Here is a 24,324-nt window from a genome sequence, read left to right as displayed (position 1 = left end):
GTATTTTCCAAATAAAAAACAAAACAACCCCCTTTTTTTGTTTTTTAACATGCACACACATAAATCCATTGTAGTCAGTGTGACACCCTGTACACAGATTAATAAATGCAGAAGTATTTGGAAAGCAAGGCAAATGCTTGAAGTCAATCCACAAGAGAGAGCCAGATGGCCACAAGATTTAATCATAGATTCAACCAGTCAAGACAGATGTAGGTCAGGAATTACTAAGGGCATTATATAGTTTACCTCGACTGGTCTTGCCTAACCTTTCCCAACCTCAAATTTCCAAACAGAATGCAATGATACAAAGCTTCCTTTAATATAGGAGTTCCCAGAGAATAAATCTTCCATCCACCTGCAGTGCAGTCAGGGATGTTCCAAAGCCCACAATCTCAAAATAACCCTTTATAGCACACATAAAACAAAGAATTCGCAGTTGTCACTTGTGATTATCTTTGACGGATTGTTAGGTTCATGAACGCACATACACCTGCACAGGTTCAGTTACTGTACGGCGTGCTAATGGGATTTACAACGCACAATTGTGTCTCGAGACTGGAATGAATATGTCTACATAATTCAAAAGGTTTGCGTTTTATTTGAAATGTAACTATTTGAGGCAAATTTATCATTAGCTATCTCGGATATTGTCTGTCTTGTAAGGTATCTGTCATCATTTACGTTTTCTAAAGTACAAGAGGAATTGTGTTGTTTTTGTTAGAGAGATTATAGCGCGCAGACATCGTAATCTGGATTAGTCAACTGTCCACAGAGTGCGCGCGCGTGTGCCATCACTGAACGAATTCAGTCTTGCCCTAATTTACATGAACACAAAATGACATTGGAAAAGGCTATATCGTAAATGCTAAATCAAATATAGGCAACACAACAGGTAGGCTATATTACAGATGTATTTTATCCCAATTTCTTTATACTGACTGTAAAAGTGATTGTGCATTTATCAAATGTAGCCTATGTTAACATTTTGCCTGTCTCTTCCCACAGTTGTATAAATCTCAGTCACACATAGCATAATGGACAGGTTAAGAGGGTCAAATATTTTGCGTTTTGAACAAAATTACAGTAGAAACCCAGAAGACAGTAGCATATACAAATTGTAATAACAAACATGCAACTATGCACTGGAACACACAATTAGCACATAATCCATGCTTCCTCATAATGTTTTCAACTGTGGATCTACAGCTCCCCCCCCCCCCAGAAGAGCATGCATTCTGAACACGTTGAGGGCTTGTTTTATCTCTAGCAAGCATATAATATAACTGGCTTACATCAGTCTCTTTCTGATCATAAATGAGCAGGCGGTAAAACACAAAATAAGGAGAACAAGATATTTACTTGGAGAGAAGGACATTTCATTCAAGATAGAGAGTAAGATACGGGGGAAACTAAAAATTGTTCTATCCGAGCGGACAGTTCAAGAGGTGTCGTGGTGTGGATTCAGAAGATGCTAGGATGTGAGGGAGCATCTGGGATGGCGGTGAGATACAAGGTGACTCTGGCTACAGGACTGCTGGAGTGCCTGTGTTTTGCTGGCGTTGTGTTTGGCTGGGCATCCCTTGTATTTGTCCTGAAGACAGATGGCTACTTCAGTGATCTGTGCATCAATGGGACAGATGCTAGTGGAGAACTTAGTGCAGGTGATGTCATTTACAAAGATGTAATTGTAATATATTTCATGTAATTTTATTTTAATGTTATATTTCTCAATCCTTTTCTCTTTAGATTGCAGTCTACAGGATGAGACATTTTCCTTGGTGTTTACTGTAGCCTCATTTATGAACAACTTTCTCACTCTGCCCAACGGGTTCTTATATGACCACTATGGCACCATGGTAACAAGATTTTTGGCTGTGTGAGTTGGTGCTTCCTAGCATGTTAAATAGAGGTCAGACAAAAATTAACTGCAACTAAGTCTCTCTGCTCTTGAGTCAAGACGTTTATCTGATTTTGAGTTGGGTGTGTTTCAAGTAGATAGTAGAAATCACCAGGGGCGTTTTGACTAGACTACAAAAACAGAGATGTGCATTGCAGCCCTTGAAATGGGAGCTCCTGAAATATTCATGGATAATGTCTTGAGAAATTGGAAATATACAGTATAAGATGTTATGCTCTTTTGTCACATACTGACATTGAACCAAATAGACAATTATTCTGCCTATTGAACATGGATTTTTTTTTTTGGATTGTTTTATAATTTGTATATACAGTAATTTAAACTGTAAGTCTTCATGTCCCCAAAAAACAAGAATGTTTTTGTGTGTGTGTGAAGAGCTCCAAATTAGCAACAAACACACATTCTCAAAATTTATTCATACTTTAAGTGCTGTATGTAGTTTGTTTAAAACTGGTTGACAGACAAACAGACAGGCCATTATGACATCAATGTGCAAAATATATTGTGTACCATTTTTATACTGATTCTAGTTGTACACTATTTTATTCATTTATTTTTTAGATTTCTTTATACCACTGGATCCTTGTTAGTAGCATTTTCAAATGAAGGTATGGACAACAATGGTTAATAATAATAATAATCACACACATGTTCTGGGCTACTCGGTATGACTAATTTTCCTCTCTTTATCCTTCAAATAGCTCTCTCTATCATGCTTTTTCCTGCTCTATCCTTCATAGCTGTGGGGGGCATTTTATTCCTAATGACAAATATGCAGGTATGATCATGAGCGTTTATAATCACTTGTTTGTGTTGAGCATATCACATATTGAGTTCACATAATAAGTGGGTCTGATGAAATAATTGCATGAGTTACTTATCTACATCACAGGTTGGGAACCTTTTTGACACTCATAGATCGACCATTATTACTGTCTATAATGGTGCCTTCGACTCTTCATCAGTGATCTTTCTCATCATTAAGGTAAGTTTTAACTGAGTTACACACTACTACTACTTTAATTGAGCTAAAAATAGTTTTGCTGATGCAGGAATAAAACGCACTGTATTCATTGTAAATCTTTCACAGTATTTTTAAACGGTGTTTATCATCAGTTTAGCATTGAAATGCATGATACACAACCACTCTACATAATCATTTCTGAAGGTGCTTTTTGAGAGAGGAGTCTCTCTCCGCTTCTCATTCCTCTTCCTCTCGGCCTGTAATCTCATTCATCTCCTTCGGACACTTTTCCTCATGCCAAAATCACACATTCCCTATCCCATCCCAAAGAACTACAAATATGGGTGAGTGAAACTATGAATACAATATAAATAAAAGAATTATATTATTTGTGATGGAAATGTTTTTTATTTTACAGATAAATAGTGCATCAAGTTTAGTACTGTTATTATAGCCTTAAAATGAATAATTCACCCCAAATATTAAAATATTAAAATTGTCAATTGTCATTTTCTCACCTTTGTATCATTTCAAACCAACATTATATGACTTTCTTTTGTCCATAGAAATTATATATTTAGCAGAATGCTTGCCCATGCAATGAAAATGTAGATGGATTTGCATTGCTGAGCTCCAAAAAGGACAAAAGGCACCATAAAAACTTGTGTGCTATAATCCAAGTTTTCCGAGACCATATGCAACACTGTAATAAGTGGTAACCTGAAATTGCTACCTTAAGGAGTATTTCTACCTTATCTAACTCTTAATATTAATTTCGTTTGTGTTACTTTAATTACTGTGTAATTTTGTTATAATGTATTGAAGTTGATTCAGACTAAATATATGTATATACTGTATATACACTCACCTAAAGGATTATTAGGAACACCTGATCAATTTCTCATTAATGCAATTATCTAATCAACCAATCACATGGCAGTTGCTTCAATGCATTAGGGGTGTGGTCCTGGTCAAGACAATCTCCTGAACTCCAAACTGAATGTCAGAATGGGAAAGAAAGATGATTTAAGCAATTTTGAGCGTGGCATGATTGTTGGTGCCAGACGGGCCGGTCTGAGTATTTCACAATCTGCTCAGTTACTGGGATTTCCACGCACAACCATTTCTAGGGTTTACAAAGAATGGTGTGAAAAGGGAAAAACATCCAGTATGCGGCAGTCCTGTGGGCGAAAATGCCTTGTTGATGCTAGAGGTCAGAGGAGAATGGGCCGACTGATTCAAGCTGATAGAAGAGCAACTTTGCCTGAAATAACCACTCGTTACAACCGAGGTATGCAGCAAAGCATTTGTGAAGCCACAACACGCACAACCTTGAGGCGGATGGGCTACAACAGCAGAAGACCCCACCGGGTACCACTCATCTCCACTACAAATAGGAAAAAGAGGCTACAATTTGCAAGAGCTCACCAAAATTGGACAGTTGAAGACTGGAAAAATGTTGCCTGGTCTGATGAGTCTCGATTTCTGTTGAGACATTCAGATGGTAGAGTCAGAATTTGGTGTAAACAGAATGAGAACATGGATCCATCATGCCTTGTTACCACTGTGCAGGATGGTGGTGGTGGTGTAATGGTGTGGGGGATGTTTTCTTGGCACACTTTAGGCCCCTTAGTGCCAATTGGGCATCGTTTAAATCCACGGCCTACCTGAGCATTGTTTCTGACCATGTCCATCCCTTTATGGCCACCATGTACCCATCCTCTGATGGCTACTTCCAGCAGGATAATGCACCATGTCACAAAGCTCGAATCATTTCAAATTGGTTTCTTGAACATGACAATGAGTTCACTGTACTAAAATTGTCCCCACAGTCACCAGATCTCAACCCAATAGAGCATCTTCGGGATGTGGTGGAACAGGAGCTTCGTGCCCTGGATGTGTATCCCACAAATCTCCATCAACTGCAAGATGCTATCCTATCAATATGGGCCAACATTTCTAAAGAATGCTTTCAGCACCTTGTTGAATCAATGCCACGTAGAATTAAGGCAGTTCTGAAGGCGAAAGGGGGTCAAACACAGTATTAGTATGGTGTTCCTAATAATCCTTTAGGTGAGTGTATATACTGCCTGACCCAAAAAAAAAAAAAGAGTCACATACTAATACACATATTTAGCTCTTCAGCACACATTTGTTGGGGCATTGTTTCGGGGGAACCTTTATTTTTCATCCATATTTACATACATTTTTATCTGAGATCTTGTATTGATGATGGGGGAGTCAATTACTCCATTGAGTCTTCTCTAGCACACCCCAAAGACTTTTAATAGGGTTAATGTCAGGACTCTGTGGTGGCCAATTCATGTGTAAAATATTTCCTCATGCTCCCTGAACCACACACACACACACACACACACACACACACGTTGTGTTTCCATGTTTTATGGGGACTTTCCATAGACATAATGGTTTTTATACTGTACAAACTTTATATTCTATCCCTAAACCTAACCCTACCCCTAAACTTAACCCTCACAGAAAACTTTCTGCATTTTTACATTTTCAAAAACATAATTTAGTATGATTTATAAGCTGTTTTCCTCATGGGGACCGACAAAATGTCCCCACAAGGTCAAAAATTTCGGGTTTTACTATCCTTATGGGGACATTTGGTCCCCACAAAGTGATAAATACACGCACACACACACACACACACACACACACACACACACACACACACACACACACACACACACACACACTGTGTAGCATATGTGTGGAGCAGACAGAGTCTATATAATCATTATTCACTGGAAATCTCCTCCACAGTATCTCTCAAATCTCATTTGTGCTTATTTATATATAATCTAATTTGCACATATATTCGAACTTGCCGCCCAAGACATGCCAGACAGGGTTTAAACTTTGATGTCTGAAGAAAATACACTTTAGAAGTGGTACTCTGTAATAACTCAAACACTCCTCAATCCTTCATACAGGATGAACTGTGCGAAATCAAACAGCTACAACGTTGAGGAATACGAGGTAAAGCGAGAACAGAGTATTGTCAGAGACAGTGGTGGAGATGATGAGCTACTGGAAAATGTAGACTCACTACAGCTCACAGAGAACACTGAGAAAGGTACTGCTTGCTTGGCTATCATAGTTCCTGCCATTGCAGAAAATGACAATGTATGATGATACTGTGTATGGTTCAAAATGGATTATTAAGAAATGAAAGTGCAGATTAACTAACATAAAGTTTGGTATTGTTTCTGTAGCCAGTTTTAAGAGCTGTGTTCTGTCCTGGTTCTTCCTGTGGCACCTGATATGGCTGTCAGTCATGCAGCTGCGTCATTATTTCTTTATTGGAACTCTTAATCCAATGCTGAACAGACTTGCTAACCAAGACCCAGCCATTGGTAAACATACTAATTTATAAATACATTTACATGTTGATTTCCTGTGTGATCAAGTTGACCCAATACCCCAATCTCTTTTATTTCTCTCTCAGTGAGCAAGTACACCAATGCCTTTGCTTTCACCCAGCTCTGTGGAGTTCTCTGTGCTCCCTGGAATGGCTTGCTAATGGACAGACACAAAAGAAAACCCCTAGAACAAGGTTAGTTGACTGAGAAACGTGAAGACTTCTAAAATCACGTTGTTTACCTAAGTTCTCCCATTCAGATATTTATTTTGGTAGGTGTGTCAGAACGGGAAGCAGACCTGCGCTCGTCCGTCCTGTCTCTCTTCCTCACCTGTCTCCAATGCCTCCTTTTCTCCATCTGTGCAAGTGTTCCATTCCTCCCTCTCCAGTACCTTACATTCATCTTTCAGGTCCTTAACCGTTCCTTTCTGTATGGAGGGAATGCTGCATTTCTCAGCCTTGCGTAAGTAAAGATGGAGAAAATATCTTGATTGTCGATGTGAATGACATCCTGTCCACTTAACTAAGTGCAATGAATCTCCTTATAGGTTTCCAGCCCATCATTTTGGAAAGCTGTATGGTCTTGTGATGTCCCTTTCAGCTGTGCTGTCATTGCTGCAGTATCCCTGCTTTGCCCTCAACAAATTTCTTGGAGGAGACCCCTTCTATGTAAATCTATCATCTCACACAGCTCGTTTTAAACTAGAAAATAGCTCATGTTAGAAGTTAGCACAGCTGAGTATACCTGCAACTGGGTTATACTCCAGTATACTACTGAAATACTCCCAAAATGTGTGAAAACTAAACTCTAATAAGTAACAAGGCTAATGGAGGATAAGGAGGATGCAGGATAGATACAATTATTTCTAAACACCAGAAGAACTAATACCTTTAATCAATGAGCGAAAGTGTCAAATAACATGATGGTTACTGAGATGAAGTGAATAGCATTCAGCTGGTCATGTGATTCTAACATGGCAGTCCTCATTTGCGGACCCTCACCATGTAAAATAAAACGGCTTTTATAAGATTACTCATTTTAATGTGAGTGGCCATAATTTCCTACATTAATTGCAAAACTATAATTCATGTCATTAGGAGTAAACATAAATGCATTTTTAATTTGAAGGATGGTGAAGTTAAAATCTACATTTGTCCCAATAACAAAGCTGCATCCCATGCGTGAGAGCTGCAAAGCACTATTGCTTATTTAATATGCCATGTGGGACATTTCCTAATGGCACAGCAGCATGAATGTCTCTTTTAATCTCAAAGTCCAGAGAGATGGGGGAAATTGTTCATGTAAAACAAATTATGACAAAGTTTTTTGGTGCAAAAAACTCGATTAACATTAGAAGTGGACCTTATGGAAAAACATGAAATGACAAAAACATCAATAATATAACCCCTCTTTAGATTGTTTGTAACTTCTAGAAGTGTTTTCCTCCACATTTTAGCCTAAATTGTGTTGAATTCCATTTATGTTAATTGGTTGTAATTGTTAACATGCATCCCGCAGTTTTTCTATTATCAGCACTGTATTTCTGTATTTCTCTTTCTAGGTGAACATTGCCTTGACTGTCTTGACTCTGCTGGCCTTCATTCATCCTCTCTATGTGTTCCTTCACTGTAGAGAGCTGGTGAAACAGAGAGAGAACTCAGCGAGCATGTCAGAATCCTCAATGAAGGAAACATCAATGTATTAATTTCAATTAAATCATCTATGAAAGTAATTTTGTTAAAAATTGCCCTCAGGTAAATATGAAACAAAATAAATTCATGGGATTTCACTGGATGATTATGTATGTCTATGGATGCTTCTGTAAGTTTCAAATGACATAGGGAATAGTAAATATTGATTATTGTTATACCACTGTATTTTAGAGATGAAAAAACTCATAGTCAGCAATTAAATTTACTTTGTATTGATTATTTACAGCCTTTATAAATAAAATACAATAAAAATATCAAACAAGTATTTTTGGATTTCACTGCAGTCGGAATGAACAAAGTGATATTTAGAAAAATAAACATTGGTTTACACAAAGATCAAGGAACATATGTTCTGTGGAGATTATATGGGTGTTAAAGACACAGGTCCACAAGGGAAGGGATCTCCAGGCAGCTGTGAAGTGACGTCCAGTTTTGCATGAGGATGAATACTAATACCACTGCTTCCGCAAGGAAAGCATCTACACAGTCCTATCAGCAACATTCAGGAACAAGACCAATTAGCCTACGGTCTACTGTCCAAAACACACATAATACTGTTATACAGTATTATCCCCATTGCACTGTCAGCCAACAATGACCATGCATATCTTCGATAATTTTGATAGTGACTGTCCAATTCTTTTATGGTGTCTTTGGATGGAGAAACAGCATGTTAGTTATTTAAAGGAGATGCGTATTACAACAATCTTCACATTAGGAGGCAAACTGATCGTTCTCTTCCTTTTTCAGATGTTCTCAAAATCAGCGAGACATCATTCGCACAAACTCTGTGAAGGAAAAAGTGAAAATAGATTTAGCTGTACAATACTTGTGCAAAATTCACTTCACACGTTTCACTCTTTATGTTAATAGAAATATTTTAAATAACTTATTCTAGACTAATTTTACATACATTACAAATCAAATCAATAAGCAATACCTATTAGGGGTAGAATGTTTTTGGCACAAATATCAAAAGTACTTCCGTAGCTTTACAAAAATAGATTATGTCTTTGCCAGAACATCCTCTTATAACTATTGTAATCTTCTAGAGTGTGCATCTATTACACTGTCCAGTGGACTATGTGTTTGGAAAGCTCAAGTAAGACCATTATATTTATTTACAAAATAGATTACTCATCCTGTAAGCATCTCATTCGAAGTCATTATATATATATATATATATATATATATATATATATATATATATATATATATATATATATATATAGATTCTATTAGATTCAACTTTATTGTCATTGTGCAGAGTACAAGTGCAAAGACAATGAAATGCAGTTTGCATCCAACCAGAAGTGCAAAAAGCAGGTGCAATGTGATATTCATGATATATATATATATATATATATATATATATATATATATATATATCATATATATATATATATATACATAAAGAGTTTCCATGAATGCATAAGCGTTATCTAGCAAAAACATGCACGCATTAAAGAAATTCTGTGAAACAAGACTAATTTGCAATATTGTCAGATTGGCTCACATCAAGTACTTCTCAGTTTTAGCTTCATCATTTTACTTGATTGCATTATGCAGAGAAACAAAATATACAAAGCCCCATAAGATATCTGTGGTAATTATTTTGCTGACTATAGGAACACTCCATTGCAAACTTTCCATTGGTCACAAAGTTTTAGCCTTTTCTCGTTTTGTGTTCAATAAAAAGGGAAATTCTCACCTTCAAAGTCAACCAGCCCATCTCCATTAAGGTCAACATCCCTAAGGATCTCATCAATCTCTCTGTGGTTGAGCTGCTCTCCCATCAGCTTCTTCATGGCTTCCCTCAGTTCAGCCAGACTAATCTGACCATCACCATTAGAGTCAAACTGAGAGACAGACAGATAGACAGACAGAGAGAGAGAGAGAGAGAGAGAGCGAGAGAGAGCAACATTGTTGTATTTATGGGACATAATATATTTATGGGACATTAATGTTACATTAGATAACATACAATATACTTAAGATAAACATATTAGATCAACAGGTCAGACTTGTATTTTTTTTCCAAGTTATTCAAGTGAAATCATCCAATTACTGGGAATTATGGATAAATAAGTAATATCATGGTCCATTTTAAGACAGATCAGTCCACTCGGCTCCTATCTTGGGAGCGTTCTCTGGCATGGATACAAATGGCATACAAGTACAGATCCTGTCTAACTGAATGAGGAAAGACTAGAATCTCCAAAATAGTTGGTCAAGATTTTGATCAAATAAAATCTGTCAACAATCTGTCCTCTTTAGCTCAGATGAAATAATAATAAAAAATAAAAAAAGATTTTTAAAGCGCTTTAAAGCTCCATAAATCACAGACAGTCGTAGTAAAAGTACGTGGTTAAAAGAATGTCTTCTAAAGCGATGTGATCACTTTGGGTGAGAAACAGATAAATATTTATGACCTTTTCACTATAATTGTTTACTTCCGGTTTATCTCCAATGCCTAATAATGGGAACCTAGCCATGGATTACTTTTGCTACAACTGTCTGTGATTTTTGGAGCTTTCAATTTCTGATCACCGTCCACTTGAATTGTATGGACCTACAGAGCTGAGATATTCTTCTAATAATATTCATTTGTGTTCTGTTGAAGAAAAAAAGTCATACACATCTAGCACATTTAACACATAAAACACAATAATGTCTGACTTAATAAGTTCCCTATCGATTCATTTCACTCGACATTGCATTTGAACGCTATTATTTTCCACAACCTAGTTGAAGCCCTTGTATCATAACAGCAATCTTATGATTGGCAATGGTGTTTGAGCCCCGCCCATTTAGGCACGCATTTGTCTCATATAAGCTGGCGCTCAAACAGTATTTCTTCAGAATTTTCATCCTTGAAGACCGACATGGTCTCGTCTTGACTACACATCTGGATCAACCCTCTCTTCACCATCAACGGACACCCACCAGCAGATGGGATTACCTCCCGACGCATCAGGATGTTCTTCGCCTGACTCTCTGAGCCTGCAGCGAAAGATTCACCTGTCCCCTATAGTGTTCCTGCGAAGAAGTCGCTCCACCTCGCCACCGGATTGGTTTCTTCGCTGAGTGAGTCATCTACCCACTTCCTGCAGCATCGAGGTTGGAGCTGTATCATTTGATATATATATATATATTATTTTTTTTTAATATTCCATTCAAGTGACAAAATCCTCTATAAAACAGCCGATTGTGTATACACGTCTTTTTAAAGATATTGTATCGCAAGTGTTCCTGTGAGTGACAAATCGCTCTGTCAGACCAACATGAGAGCTGCGTTCGCTGCCTGGGCCACACCCACGACGAAGCAGCTCTCATGGGGACAGACTGCCATCACTGTGAGGACATGAGTCTCAAGACCCTCTGTTCTAGGGTCAACCTCTTTCTGAGGGACGATTCCACCTCCAGTGCCCTCCTGACCACTTCCTCTGTGTTAAGTCTCGTGGGACCACATGAGGAAGCACACCAGGGCCACGAGGTAGAGATGAAAGAACCCGAGGAGGATCTCGTGCCAGCCCCACGAGCCCCTCGATCTTCCTGCGCAGCGTCTTATGGACCAGTGCAGTACGCACCTGTGCAGTACGCACGTGACGACATCCGGCCCTCTATGAATTAGCACGGTGTTGTCTTATTCAGCAGGTCTGATGACAATAATGATGCCGTGTCCCTCACAGCATCGGAGAATGGTCCACGGAGGATGTTGCTGCCCCTCCCCCCAGCGAGGGTGAGGAGCACTCACTGGCCTTTGATACAAGTTACTCCACATCATTGTGCAGGCAGTCGAGGAACTCAGCCTTGAGTGGTCGCCTCTTGTCGAGCCTGAAAGTTTTCATCTGAATGAATGAATCCTGCACACCGTCCACCGTCAAAAGCCTGTGGTTCGGAAAGCAGTGTCGTTCTTCCCTGAGGTTCACATGGAGCTTACTGAGACCTGACGTGTGCCCTATTCTGCGCATGCCCAGATCAGAGGCTAGCGTCCTCAGGCATATTTTTGCTTTTTTGTACTGTGACACAAATAGGCCTGTCAGTCCCCAGAAGGAAGAATCCCCACGGAAGTTTAGCTTTTCTAGGAATCTAGAGCTCCTGTCTTTGTCTGAGTGAGAAGCTGCCATCTGATAAGTGTCAACTCAGAGAAAAATCAACTCACACTCCACACAAAATGCTCCCATCTTTTAAACGGCAGCTCCCCTCATCTCACACACTAAACTCTGCACCCATCAGTGCATTACGCAGTCGCATTGGCACGCATAACTGAGCAATTCTCAGTGTGTTAAAAAATGGTAGTGTGCAGTTATACATTCCAGTTTGCAATGAGGCCACCTTGCTTTAACAGCATTCTATCGTCCACGTTACATTGTAGGACACTCCCATTCTGTGCTCCGAGGTAGTAAATCTCCTTGTGAGAGACGCAATAGGGGTCATTCCCCATACAGTGCTCAGAGAGAATGTCACAGCCATTATTTTAGCATCAAAATGCAGAAAGAAGGTGGCCTCCGGCCTATCTGTATCTGTGACATTTGAATTGAGCCCTCTTTGGGTTCTGTTCATAATGATCACATACAATTAATTCTCTCATTTATGTTTGCACGCTCATAAACCATACCGTAGTGTACTTATTAACTTAATAAGTTCTACCTAAATTAACTGAGTTCTTGAGAATTTGCCTTGCTTCCCTATTTCACACACTGTGCACAACCGCTACCCAATGGTGAGCGGCGCACTTTTACAATTAGTGTAAAATATAAAGTGCCCGCAATCCAGATACGTGAACACGTGGCGGGTGCTCACGGGCATGTCAGATTGGGTGCTCAAAATGATCAAACATGACTATTCGATCTAACTCTCATGCAGACCACCTCGCTTCAACAACGCTTTGTCCTCGATGGTTCCGTCATGGGACGTGCCTGTATTACGTGCAGAAATTCACAATCTCACAAAAGCGGCATCTACGGGACACTAAAATGGCGTGTGTTTTTGCGGACTGGTATCTCCATAATGGAGATCCTTACATTCCTTCAAGAGGAGTTGGATGCAGGTCTTACTCCATCAACGCTTAAGGTCTATGTAGGGACCATCTCTGCATTTCACGCCCCAGAGACTGGCTCCTCTATAAGCGGACATGATCTGATCATAAAGTTCCTTAGGGGAGCGAGGCGCTTGAACCCCCCTCGCCCTGCTACGGTTCCAAGATGGGACATAAATCTGGTGCTGAGGGCGCTCACGAGCCCGCTGTTCGAACCATTGAAATCCATTAAGTTACGTGTGCTCTCTTTAAAGACTGCACTGCTGTCGGTTCTGGCCTCAGTCAAACGGGATGGTGATATACAGGTTGACAGTTCATGCCTGGAATTTAGTCCGGGGCTTTTAAAAGCCACCATAAAACCCCCAAAACTCTATGTGCCTAAGGTGCTTTTCATGCCCCGTGTGGGCATTGCACACATATGTGGAGCGCACTCACCAGTTTAGACTGTCAGATCAGCTCTTTGTTTTTTATGGAGCATGCACAAAAGGCATGTCCGTTTCCAAACAAAGGCTCTCACTGGATAGTTGATGCGATCGTCCTCACTTATGAATCAAAGTGCGTGAGATGCCCTATTGGCGTAAAGGTGCTTTCAGCTAGGTGCATGGCTTCCTCATGGGCATGGATAAATGTCCCTACAGGATAAATGCTTTGCAGCAGGATAGTCTTCGCAGAACACGTTCACAAGGTTTTATAACCTAGAAGTGGCATCCATCGCTTCGTGAGTCCTCTCTGTCTAGAGAGCTACTATTCCATCACCCAGCGGGTGAGCACGAGCTCCTTATTACGGGTGGGCTACTATAATTTAATACACCCGCCTTTACTCCCATTAGAAGTCACAAGCACTTCCAATAGAATAAAACTTCCCACCCTACCTCTGGTTATGAAGTGGCTAAATTATTCTGTGTGTATTATATGACTCATATAGATCCTCAGATGAATAATAATTTCCCATCTGGTTTTCACCATGTGGCGTTATTCATTTTCATACACACTTAAAGACATATCATAATAAGTCACCACCAGAAGGGCCCATGACCTCATATACATATTCTTTTCAGTGTTTCTGCCCTGGTATGACTCTACTTAGTACGGCGGGATGGGACTCCGTTCCCGATAGCGCTCAAATGCAATGTCGAGTAAACTGAATCGATAGGGAACATCTCCGGGTTACTCAAGCAACCTTAGTTCCCTGAGATGAAGGGAACGAGACATTGTAAAACTTTGCCACAATCCTACTTCAGAGATTTGAGGTACGAGTATACGTTCTTGTCCATCAGTCAGAAATTTCTGAAGAAATGTTGTTTGAACGCCCGCTTATAGAGGTCAAATTCATGCATAAAAGGACGAGGATCAAACACCATTGACAATCATAAGATTGGCATTATGAAGGGCTTCAGCTAAGTTGTGGAAAAGGAATTCCCCATAGTGTTCAAAGGCAATGTCTCATTCCCTTCATCTCAGGGAACTGAGGTTACACGAGTATCTGGAGACGTTTTTAGTTATTATAAAGTGCTTAAAATGTTTTGTAAACAATTTTTGTTTTCAGAAGCATGCAACACAAACCTCTCTAAAAGCATCTCTTAGTTCCTTCACCCCGATCATGTCTGCTGTCTCAGCCAGCATCTTTGGGCCCATCAGGTCTACAAAGTCCTCAAAGTCCACTCTACCACCACCTATCGGAGAAACATGCATGTTCACTGCAAGTCTATTACATTAATAGTGGTTTTACTTCAGATGAGTGATTTATGTTCCTGTCCTGTTCAAATATTTATGGTGGCTTGAGTTTGTTCATGATTACAGCTGTGTTAATGACAATGCCAGTCTGTGTTTGTTTTTGTGTAAAAGAGAAAATGAACTATAACGATAAGATAGTTAAGTGTGTAACTCACAAATCTGCTGACTGAGTTCAATCAGCTCCATCTCTGTGGGCATGTAGCCCATCGTCCTCATGCACTCGCCCAGATCCTTACAGCTAATGAAGCCATCCTTATCTTTGTCAAACTCTCGGAAGGCTTCTTTCAGCTCTAAAACCAGAGACATTTTTGAAGTATTGAAGAGTGAGAGAAACAGAAAGTTTGTTGTTGTCTCGAAGCAAAGTGCAGCTAGAGGATACTGAAGGATAAGGGTACAGTGACCACTGTCATGTGTTCAGAGGACTTGGAGGAGACTGTACGTAGACAGTGGCTTCTAAAAGCATCTGGATATTTTAGCCACATTAAAAAATTTGTAAATGTCATAGTATTAGATCATTTCATACCAGTGACATTCATATATTTTTGTGTGAGTTAAGTGTCCAAATACTCACTGGGGCCACTGTATAGATACATTTATAGAAAGATGTAATGGCGAAAATCCATTTAGATGGAGGGAAAGGGGTAACGGACTCAATACGGGAATCACTGTTTTGGTTGCTGGGTGAATCTATTACTAAAAGCACTTAGTCTAACGATTTAAAGCATTTCAGTTATGTTGGACATCAATGTTGTACCTTCAACTTCCTCTGGCCGTAGATCTCTGTCCTGTTGTGAGTACAGAGACATACAGTGTATTAGGATGAACATACTGTATGTAGACACACACATACATGCAATAACACACATAACTTGTAAAAATATCTGATGTTAGGGTTAGGCAGTATTATGATTTTAGTATATGCATGGGTATACTGTATATATTGTGTCGATGACTGTATGTTCTAACCATAAACATAAACCATGCAAACATTTCACAAAAGGTTGTTATAATCTGTATTCAGCTCTGCATTTAGACTGTGCTGGTTAAACTTACAAGTTCTACTCCTAATACACCGCAGTACATTGTAACAGCGAGCCTCAAGCACAACTGTCGCCCAACTGTCGCTACTAGCCATACTGAAAATCAAAATACATAGGGTTATCAACTTCAGAAAGGGAGGAGAAATGCTTCCCATATCTTTTGCTTTTGACATCAAAGGCTGAGCATCCACTTAAAATCGATCTTAAAGCTTGCCAGATTCAGACAAATTCCAACATGGAGAGCATGACGTGTCCTCAAAAACCAAAGAGAAAACTATGCAAGGTAAAAGAAAATACGGCCCGACCATATTAAAGATGGGATCACTTGCAAAACAGATTTACATATAAACCACAATGTGTTCTGTGTAGTGAATTTTTGGCTACCAAAAGCATGAATCCAAATGCTCAAACCAAGCCTATGGCATCATTTGTATGTCACTAGAACTTGAATTTGAAAAATACTTTTTTCAATTTTGAATTTTAAATATTTGAAAACATTTTGTGTGATTTCACCTAAAAAAAATACAGGTTATGAAATTCAAGTTTTAATTATTCAAGTGGTGGATTTCAGCTCATGAAATTCAGGTCTCAATATTCAGGTTGTTGAATACAGTTTGAGAAATTCAGGTGGCAAAATATGAGGATGACCTCCGGGAATGCAAGGAAGATCAAACGAGCGTTGATGTTATCCATTACTCTCTTCGACAATCGCACAGCTAAACAGCTAAAAAGTAATTTTAAACAAATGTTACAACAACATTGTAAAAACACAAAAAGCTATACTCATCCCTAAAGTATATATATATATATATATATATATATATATATATATATATATATATATATATATATATAAAACTGTGGATTTTCTATTTATAGGTATGTGTTTGAGTAAAATTAACATTTTTGTTTTATTCTATAAATTACTGATCACATTTCTCCCAAATAAAAATATTGTAATTTAAAGCATTTATTTGCAGAAAATGACAACTGGTCAAAACAACAAAAAAGCAGTGCAGATTCAGTGTTTTCCGATCTCGAATAATGCAGTTAAGTTCATATTAATTTTTAAAAAACATATGTATATATATATATATATATATTTATACTACAGGGCTGTTGAATGCTTGATTCTGATTGGTTGAGAACGTTCTAAGGTGTGCAATTATTTTCAGGGAAACGCACGGCTAAAGTAGTTCCAGGCAGGTCTTGACCGCATTACAGTTCCATATCACTCGGCGTAGTCAACTGTAATAACGGAAAATAGGATACAATTCATAACAAGAAGTGACAGCGACAAATCCACTTCAACTTCAAGAGGAAAAAAATGACAGACTATTTTGATTTTCCGGAAGTAAATTTTAATATTTACGGTGAACATAAACATTTTAACAACTGGGCGACCGCAGTATTGGATAGCTCAGATGAAAAAACAAATAAACGGAAGAGGACATCAAAGGCAGCCGGCAACAACAAAAGACATAAAACAATCAGCGAAGAACAGCTAGACCGACTCGAGGGCTGAAAAACATGAAGAAAACACCAAAAAACAACAGCTTGGGCTGTCAATGTGTTTAACGTGCAGTTTAATTTTAATAAATAAATTTGTTCGAATTAACGAATGAATTATAACGTATGAATTAATAAATAAATTAAATAATATGACGCACATGATTTTCTGTCTCTCTAATAACTACACTAATAACTGCATTTGTCTGCTGTCAGTGGCTCAAACCTCCGTTACTAACTCTAAAATGACGTTTTGGAATTAGCAACGGAGGCAGATTAGATGCGTAAGAAATTAGTCCTACATACAAGAGCGTTTTAATGACAAAAACTTGACAAACGTCTAGAATCACATCATCTGAACAATGTTTCGAGGTGTGGTAACTGTAGTATAAGCGGAATAATTGACTCCGGGCGTTGAATTATTAGAAAATAATGCACACCGAGGTGTAACGGCCACTCCGCTTCGCGTCGTGACCGCATTACCACCCGGTGTGCATTATTTTTCTAATAATTCAACGGCCCGTTGTCAATTATTCCTTACATATATATATATATATATATATATATATATATATATATATATATATATATATATATACTGTATATACACTGGTGGCCAAAAGCATGGAAAATGTAGAGATTTTGCTCTTATGGAAAGAAATTGGTACTTTTATTTACCAAAGTGGCATTCAACCGATCACAATGTATAGTCAAAGAGTTTTCATCAAAAAATCCTCCACGTGCAGCAATGACAGCTTTGCAGATCCTTTGCATTCTAGTTTGTCCAGATACTCGGGTGACATTTCACCACACACTTCCTGTAGCACTTGCCATAGATGTGGATGTCGGGCACTTCTCATGTAACTTACAGTCTAGCTGATCCAAAAGCTCAATGGGGTTAAGATCCATAACACTCTTTTCCAATGATCTGTTGTCCAATGTCTGTGTTTCTTTGCCCACTCGAACCTTTTCTCTTTTTTTCCATTTCAAAAGAGGATTTTCTTTGCAATTCTTCCCATAAGACCTGCACCCCTGAGTCTTCTCTTTACTGTTGTACATGTAACTGGTGTTGAGCGGGTACAATTCAATGAAGCTGTCAGCGGAGGAAATGTGATGTGTCTAGAGACTCTGATGTATTTATCCTCTTGATTAGTTGTGCATCTGGCCTTCCACATCTCTTTCTGTCCTTGTTAGAGCCAGTTGTCCTTTATCTTTGAAGACAGTAGTGTACACCTTTTAATTAAATCTTCAGTTTTTCTTGGCAATTTTAAAGGGTAAATAAACCCTAAACCAACTTTTTTTAGTTAATGATCTGTAAGAATGGGGCTTTATTAGTACTGGTCATTGATTCAAGTAATTGTTTTTACATTTGTGTATGAAGTGTTTTAATTCTACAATATATGGTGTAAAAAGGTCTGAGTGCTGCCCTCTTCAGGTTGAACGATGGCTACTGCAGTTGAATTTTCCTATTGGCTGTTTGCGGTACTTCGTGACGTAAGTGGTGACAGCTGACGTAACAGGTTCCAGCTCACCACGCCCTTGGTACGAGCTACCACGCCCATGGCAGTATAAAAACCATCTTGTTTCGTCAAAAACCACTGTAGCGAGTCAGGAGTTGGAATTGCGAGTATTGAAAACGATCAGGATAGAGTATTTTAGCATCTATGTAGCATAGCATTTATATAGTTATTTAGATTATTTTGTGTAGCCTAGGTAGTTAATTAGCATATTTGTTAGTGTAGTATTGTTAGAAGCATAATTAGTTAGTAGCATAGTATTGCGTCAGTTAGGATAGCTTCAAGTTAGCGTAGATTATCTGTATTTAGTACAGTGGTCAGGATGGTAGGTAGGTGTAATGTTGCTGGTTGCAACAGCACTGCTGGACTGTATTGCTTTCCATATAGACTTGGAAATTAGGCGCCAGGGGTTGCACGTCCTTGTTCTGGAAGACCGCGAGTTCCCGCCTAGAGCTGGAGGAGTGTGCAAACTGCATTTTATGCGGGATTGCTTCTCCAACGCAATGGAGGTGGAAATGGGTTCTCCAAACAGCTCGCGCTGAAAAGCGACGCAGTGCCAAACGCTGCTCCTCCTGCATGGACTCCACCACCTCAGCGGCGTCTTGAGGTGAGTGATCATATATATTTGAATCACAATTTATGGTTAGGCTAAAGTTAATCCTTTGGGGCCGACAAACGCGCGTTCGCGATGCGGGAGTGTTAAACGTATTGCACCCTTATACATTGTATTACGGTATTGACTACCTGTATAGTTTTATTTGGAGATATGGTTTTGTACATGATGAAGTTACGCTTTACGTCACATTCTTTCTAAGTCGAGAGAACAGCTAACTGATGTTATGTTCAAGTGAAGCTTGCTAAATAAAAATCCTGCTAAAAGGATAAACATCACTGAACAGCGTTTCGTTTGTTTTTCCTGCACGCGAGTGAAGGTGAATGCGCACTCGGATGCTCAACAGGGAGTTAAAACCGCAGTTTGAGCCAGCGGCTCGAATTGATATGGCTCGGCCCTATGTCCACAGACAATTCACCCTCCTCCACTTCAGGTGAAGGTGGGGAGAAAGGTCCTCGACTTCAAAAGACCGCTCCGTGGCAAAGCTACTTGCGTCACTCTAGTCACTCTCCATTTTAGAGTCTGACAGCAGCTGTCAATTAATCTGTCACTACGGGTCTCAGGTGCACGCCCCGCTCATCCCCGCCCTCGGTTCGTCCCCTCTATCCCCGCTGGGGTCTGCCCACTTTTCGAGCATCTTTCAAATATTGCTAGTGGGTGGAGTCAGACTCTGAGCAGGGGTTTAGTTACCCTTTAAGCATTGTAAAGCCGTCATTCATCAAAACAATGATTGACTGACGAGTTTCTAGAGAAAGAGAAAGAGTTTCTTTTTTGCCATTTTTGACCTAATATTGACCTTAAGACCATTGCATATTTTTTATTCTTGTTACCTTTTTATTAATTGCTGAATTTGTTGTGTAGTCTTTTACTTAAAGGGATACTTAACCCAAAACTGAAATTTATCTCATTTCCTCACCCTCATGCCATCCCAGATGTGTATGCCTTTCTTTCTTCTGCAGAACACAAACAAATATTTTTAGAAGATTATTTCATCTCTGTAGGTCTCTGTAAATTCACAAAGGCAGTTTAAAAGTAATCCACAAGACTCCAGTGGTTATATCTCCACTTTCACTTCCAGATTAATCTTCTTTTATTTTTTGGAGATTTACATTCTTTGTGCATATAACCACCTACTGGTCGGAGCTGGTCAAAGGTGGGATTTATATAAAAAAAAATGACTTAAATATTTATCTGTGTCTCATCCACACCTATTATATTGCTTCAGAGTCTTATTGATTGCCTTTATGTGATTTTTGGAGCAACAAAGTTCTAGCCAATATTAAATTGGATTATGTGGACCTACAGAGCTAAAATATTATTCTAAAAATATTTGTTTGTGTTCAGCAGAAGAAAGTCGTACACATCTGGGAGGGCATGAGGGTGAGGAAATGATGAGAGAATGTTTATTTATGAAAAAAAAAAAACAATAATGTGATTTCTTTATTATTAATACATTGTATATAATAATAACAATAAAATATAATAATATGGTATATTTACAGGTAGTTACTGTGCAATTTATTTTTTACAGTAATATACCTCAGCTACCAATTAAGTAGCAAGTAGCAAGTAGCAAAGTAACAATTGAAGTAGCTTAACAGTACCTGGTTTTTACAGTAAGGCAACAGTGTTGTTACTGTAGACAAACCATGGTAAGGTTTACATTTACATTTACGCATTTGGCAGATGCTTTTATCCAAAGCGACTTACAGTGCACTTATTACAAGGACAATCCCCCCGGAGCAACCTGGAGTTAAGTGCTTGCTCAAAGACACAAAGTGGTGGCTGTGGGGATCGAACCACCGACCATCTGATTAACAGTTGTGTGCATTAGCCAACTACGCCAACACCACTCCTTTTTACATAACATTGTATGTAATATATATATATATATATATATATATATATATATATATATATATATATATATATATATATATATATATATATATATATAGCCTACATCATTGCTGTCTGATTAAAAACACAAATCTCCAATTTTTACTTTTTACCATAGACAGAATACACAGAACGACGTCTTCATACTGTTCGAATTTTGCATCGAAATGACCAATGAAAAGATGTTTAATCAGGCTGTCTGTTTAACACATATCTTGTAAGATTGTTTATGAGAAAAATAGTTTTTTGGAGATTTACATTACATTTATGCATTTGGCAGATGCTTTTATCCAAAGCGACTTACAGTGCACTTATTACAGGGACAATCCCCCCGGAGTAACCTGGAGTTAAGTGCCTTGCCCAAGGAGACAATGGTGGTGGCTGTGGGGCTCAAACCAGCGACCTTCTGATTATAGAGATACAGTTATGTGCTTTAGCCCACTACGCCACCACCACCACTCCAGATAGAGATACATTTTTTTCATCAGACAACGACGATATATTCATTTAAAATTACTCTTGAGCTGTTTCCATTGCTTTGCGATTGTCCGAGAGAGAGATGGATTACATCAACACTTGTTTGCTCTTCCTTGTATTCTTGGATGTCATCCTCACATTTTGCCACTACCTAAATATTGTGACCTGAATTTCACAACCTGAAATCCAGCACATGGAACATTTTTTTTCAATAAAATCAAATTAATAATCTTTTCAAGATCATGAATTCGGAGGCTTTTTCAAATTCATGTTCTGGTGATATAAAAATGACTCCATAGTACTTTGTATGGTAAACAATTATGGTACTTACACCACTTGATGTACAATGTAAAATCTGGGTCCCGATGCAAAACAAGTTGGGAAGCAGTTGCTATGACATTATGGACTGAACTTATCATGATAACAAGGAAATAAACTTGCTGCCTTCAAATGTTGATGTCCCCTGAAATCAACCCAACACATTACTGACAAGCACCACCACCATCTCCCTAATTACTGACAAACACCATCCCCATCAGGCAATTTGACATAAACTGAAAATTCTGGTCCCATGGAAACTAAATTGGTACTAAATTGTGTTCTCAAAAACAATGGTGAGCACGATTTGGAGGATCCTCATTTTGCTAAAAGTACATTTTTACTTCACTGACCATACGGTTCCTGGTTGGGCTTTGGGATAGGGTTAATAAAATATGCTTGCCTGTGAACTGTACATAATTTACAACTAAAAGTGTAACTCTCTTTTGATGTCACTTTTCAGCAAAACAACACTTCTAGCTTTGGTCACTCAGGGCAGTGGTTTGAATTTGGGTAAGCACAGATCGATTTTTGCAGCATAACTTTCAACCTCCTTTTGCAATTCACAGTGTTCAGCCAACTGTATTTGTAAATGATCAAAGGATAAAATAGCACACACATGGATTTGCATGTGTTGTCATACATTTTTGTTCATGGAAATACAGCCAATAAAACGTCATTATCAGATAAATAAAAGCTCATCTGAACCAACATTCACACGTTACATAAGTAAGATAATAACAACAGGAAGGGTGACAGATTTTGTTTTGGCAGTGGCCAATGAGAACATATTCACACAGCTGGAGAGTATTTAGTCTGATTAATACCATGAATTGGCAATCATGATGCAAGCAGCAGTAGGAAAGGGTCACTACAGTGAAAAAGATTACAAGAGTTTGGATTGCCAGGCCCAGGCAACAGATGGAGTCGAATGGAGTTCATTTGTTTTTCTTTTTTTGAAAATCAACCATTTTAGCGAGAAACCCAATCACCATTGAAAAAACATGGATTGGCATGTCCTGGTGTGACATGCTATACTCCAAATAAAACTATATTAAACTGCATTTTGCTATTCCTTAATTAATATGAATGCAGATTTAAAGAGCTTGCATTAAACGAGAAACTACATGGAATAATTGTACTTTTAAAAATGTATTTCTCACACAAGAGGCCATTTAAATAAAACTAGTGAAGGTGAAAAGATTTATTAAAATGGTGAAAAATGTAAATAAACATATGTACTTTTGCTTATATTCATAATAATTTACACCTACATTTTTTATTTAAAAAACCTCAAGGACACTTTATACGCCAGGATCCATATACAGTATGGTAGTAGGTAGTTCAACACAAATGAATTATATGTGCAGATTGACAATACCAGTCAAAATTAATAATAGTAAATGAAAATAACTGGCCAGACAAAAAAAGACACAATTATCACACAATGTCAACAAAGGAAAGAGGTACAACTTTTAGAGAGGTGGAAAGATGAGAACAAGATCGTAGCCAGGAAATTACTTTTGGGTGGTCCCAATTTAAAAAAAAAAAAACAGAATTTATGCCTGTTGTAAGTATTTTATTAATGTATATTTGAAGTCAAAGAATAATCTCTAATATTCTGGGCCTGGGTCTAATTTGGGTGGGCCCAATCCCACCCCAGCACCCAGCCCACTCTTCACTATGCCATTGGATAAGAATATCATTGTGATAATTATTGTGCAGGATTCTCAATATAATAAAATTGGGAGTAATACTCTCTCTACGCAAAAAGATTCTGCGATTTCGACAGAGCTGACATGAATATGAAACATTAAGCTACAATAACGTTTTTCCTCCATGTCCACAATTAATAGGGAATGTCAGTTCATAATGCATGAACTAATGTTAGTACAACTTTTAATGAAATATTAGTATTTGTTGAAATTAACATAAACCAAGATTAATGAGATGGAAAAAGTGTTGCTCAATGCTACCTAATATAGTTAACGGATGTAAACAGATACAACCTTAATGTCATATGTTACATGATTGTATTTAATTTAATACATAATATTTGTTTACAGTCATTTGCTTTTAAGTATTTGCTAAAAAGATGCTGCATCAACTGCTGCTTACAATTTAAAATTGAACATCTACATGAAATCTGAACAAAAAAACGTTTTTCTCCACTGTAAAAATGCAATAGACATG

The 24,324-nt window shown here is 38.3% G+C and overlaps 2 protein-coding genes across 3 annotated transcripts in view; one reads left to right on the top strand and one right to left on the bottom strand.

Annotated features, from left to right (window-relative positions):
* The first annotated feature begins 592 nt into the window (after positions 1-592).
* On the top strand, positions 593-7,992 carry slc43a3a (solute carrier family 43 member 3a). Its single transcript, XM_052137869.1, has 12 exons — positions 593-1,661; positions 1,747-1,876; positions 2,480-2,526; positions 2,620-2,696; positions 2,811-2,903; positions 3,087-3,226; positions 5,843-5,985; positions 6,125-6,265; positions 6,358-6,465; positions 6,547-6,733; positions 6,819-6,939; positions 7,833-7,992. The coding sequence occupies exons 1-12, from the start codon at positions 1,469-1,471 to the stop codon at positions 7,974-7,976; spliced, it is 1,524 nt and encodes a 507-aa protein (XP_051993829.1). The 5' UTR covers positions 593-1,468; the 3' UTR covers positions 7,977-7,992.
* Positions 7,993-8,635: 643 nt separating this feature from the next.
* The window catches only part of LOC127651841 (calcium-binding protein 2-like), a 36,844-nt gene continuing 21,155 nt past the window's right edge, over positions 8,636-24,324 (bottom strand). For both annotated transcript variants that reach the window (XM_052137876.1, XM_052137875.1), the window contains 5 exons: positions 15,513-15,543; positions 14,914-15,048; positions 14,588-14,697; positions 9,695-9,842; positions 8,636-8,771 (listed from right to left, as the gene is read on the bottom strand). In XM_052137876.1, the coding sequence (XP_051993836.1) occupies positions 8,746-8,771; positions 9,695-9,842; positions 14,588-14,697; positions 14,914-15,048; positions 15,513-15,543 (450 nt within the window). In that variant the 3' untranslated portion in view covers positions 8,636-8,745. The remainder of the gene's footprint in view (positions 8,772-9,694; positions 9,843-14,587; positions 14,698-14,913; positions 15,049-15,512; positions 15,544-24,324) is intronic.

The sequence above is a fragment of the Xyrauchen texanus genome, chromosome 11 (genome assembly GCF_025860055.1).
Source record: "Xyrauchen texanus isolate HMW12.3.18 chromosome 11, RBS_HiC_50CHRs, whole genome shotgun sequence".
Classification (NCBI taxonomy): Eukaryota; Metazoa; Chordata; class Actinopteri; order Cypriniformes; family Catostomidae; genus Xyrauchen; species Xyrauchen texanus.
Note: the sequence above shows the minus strand (reverse complement) of the source record. Positions and strands in the feature narration are given on the sequence as shown.

What these genes read in the sequence shown, in the direction of transcription:
- slc43a3a (XM_052137869.1), top strand. Translation starts at nt 1,469, where the DNA reads ATGCTAGGATGTGAGGGAGCATCTGGGATGGCGGTGAGATACAAGGTG. An exon ending in CACAGAGAACACTGAGAAAG is followed by an intron (nt 5,986 to 6,124) that starts GTACTGCTTGCT and finishes TTGTTTCTGTAG; the next exon opens with CCAGTTTTAAGAGCTGTGTT. An exon ending in TAACCAAGACCCAGCCATTG is followed by an intron (nt 6,266 to 6,357) that starts GTAAACATACTA and finishes TTTCTCTCTCAG; the next exon opens with TGAGCAAGTACACCAATGCC.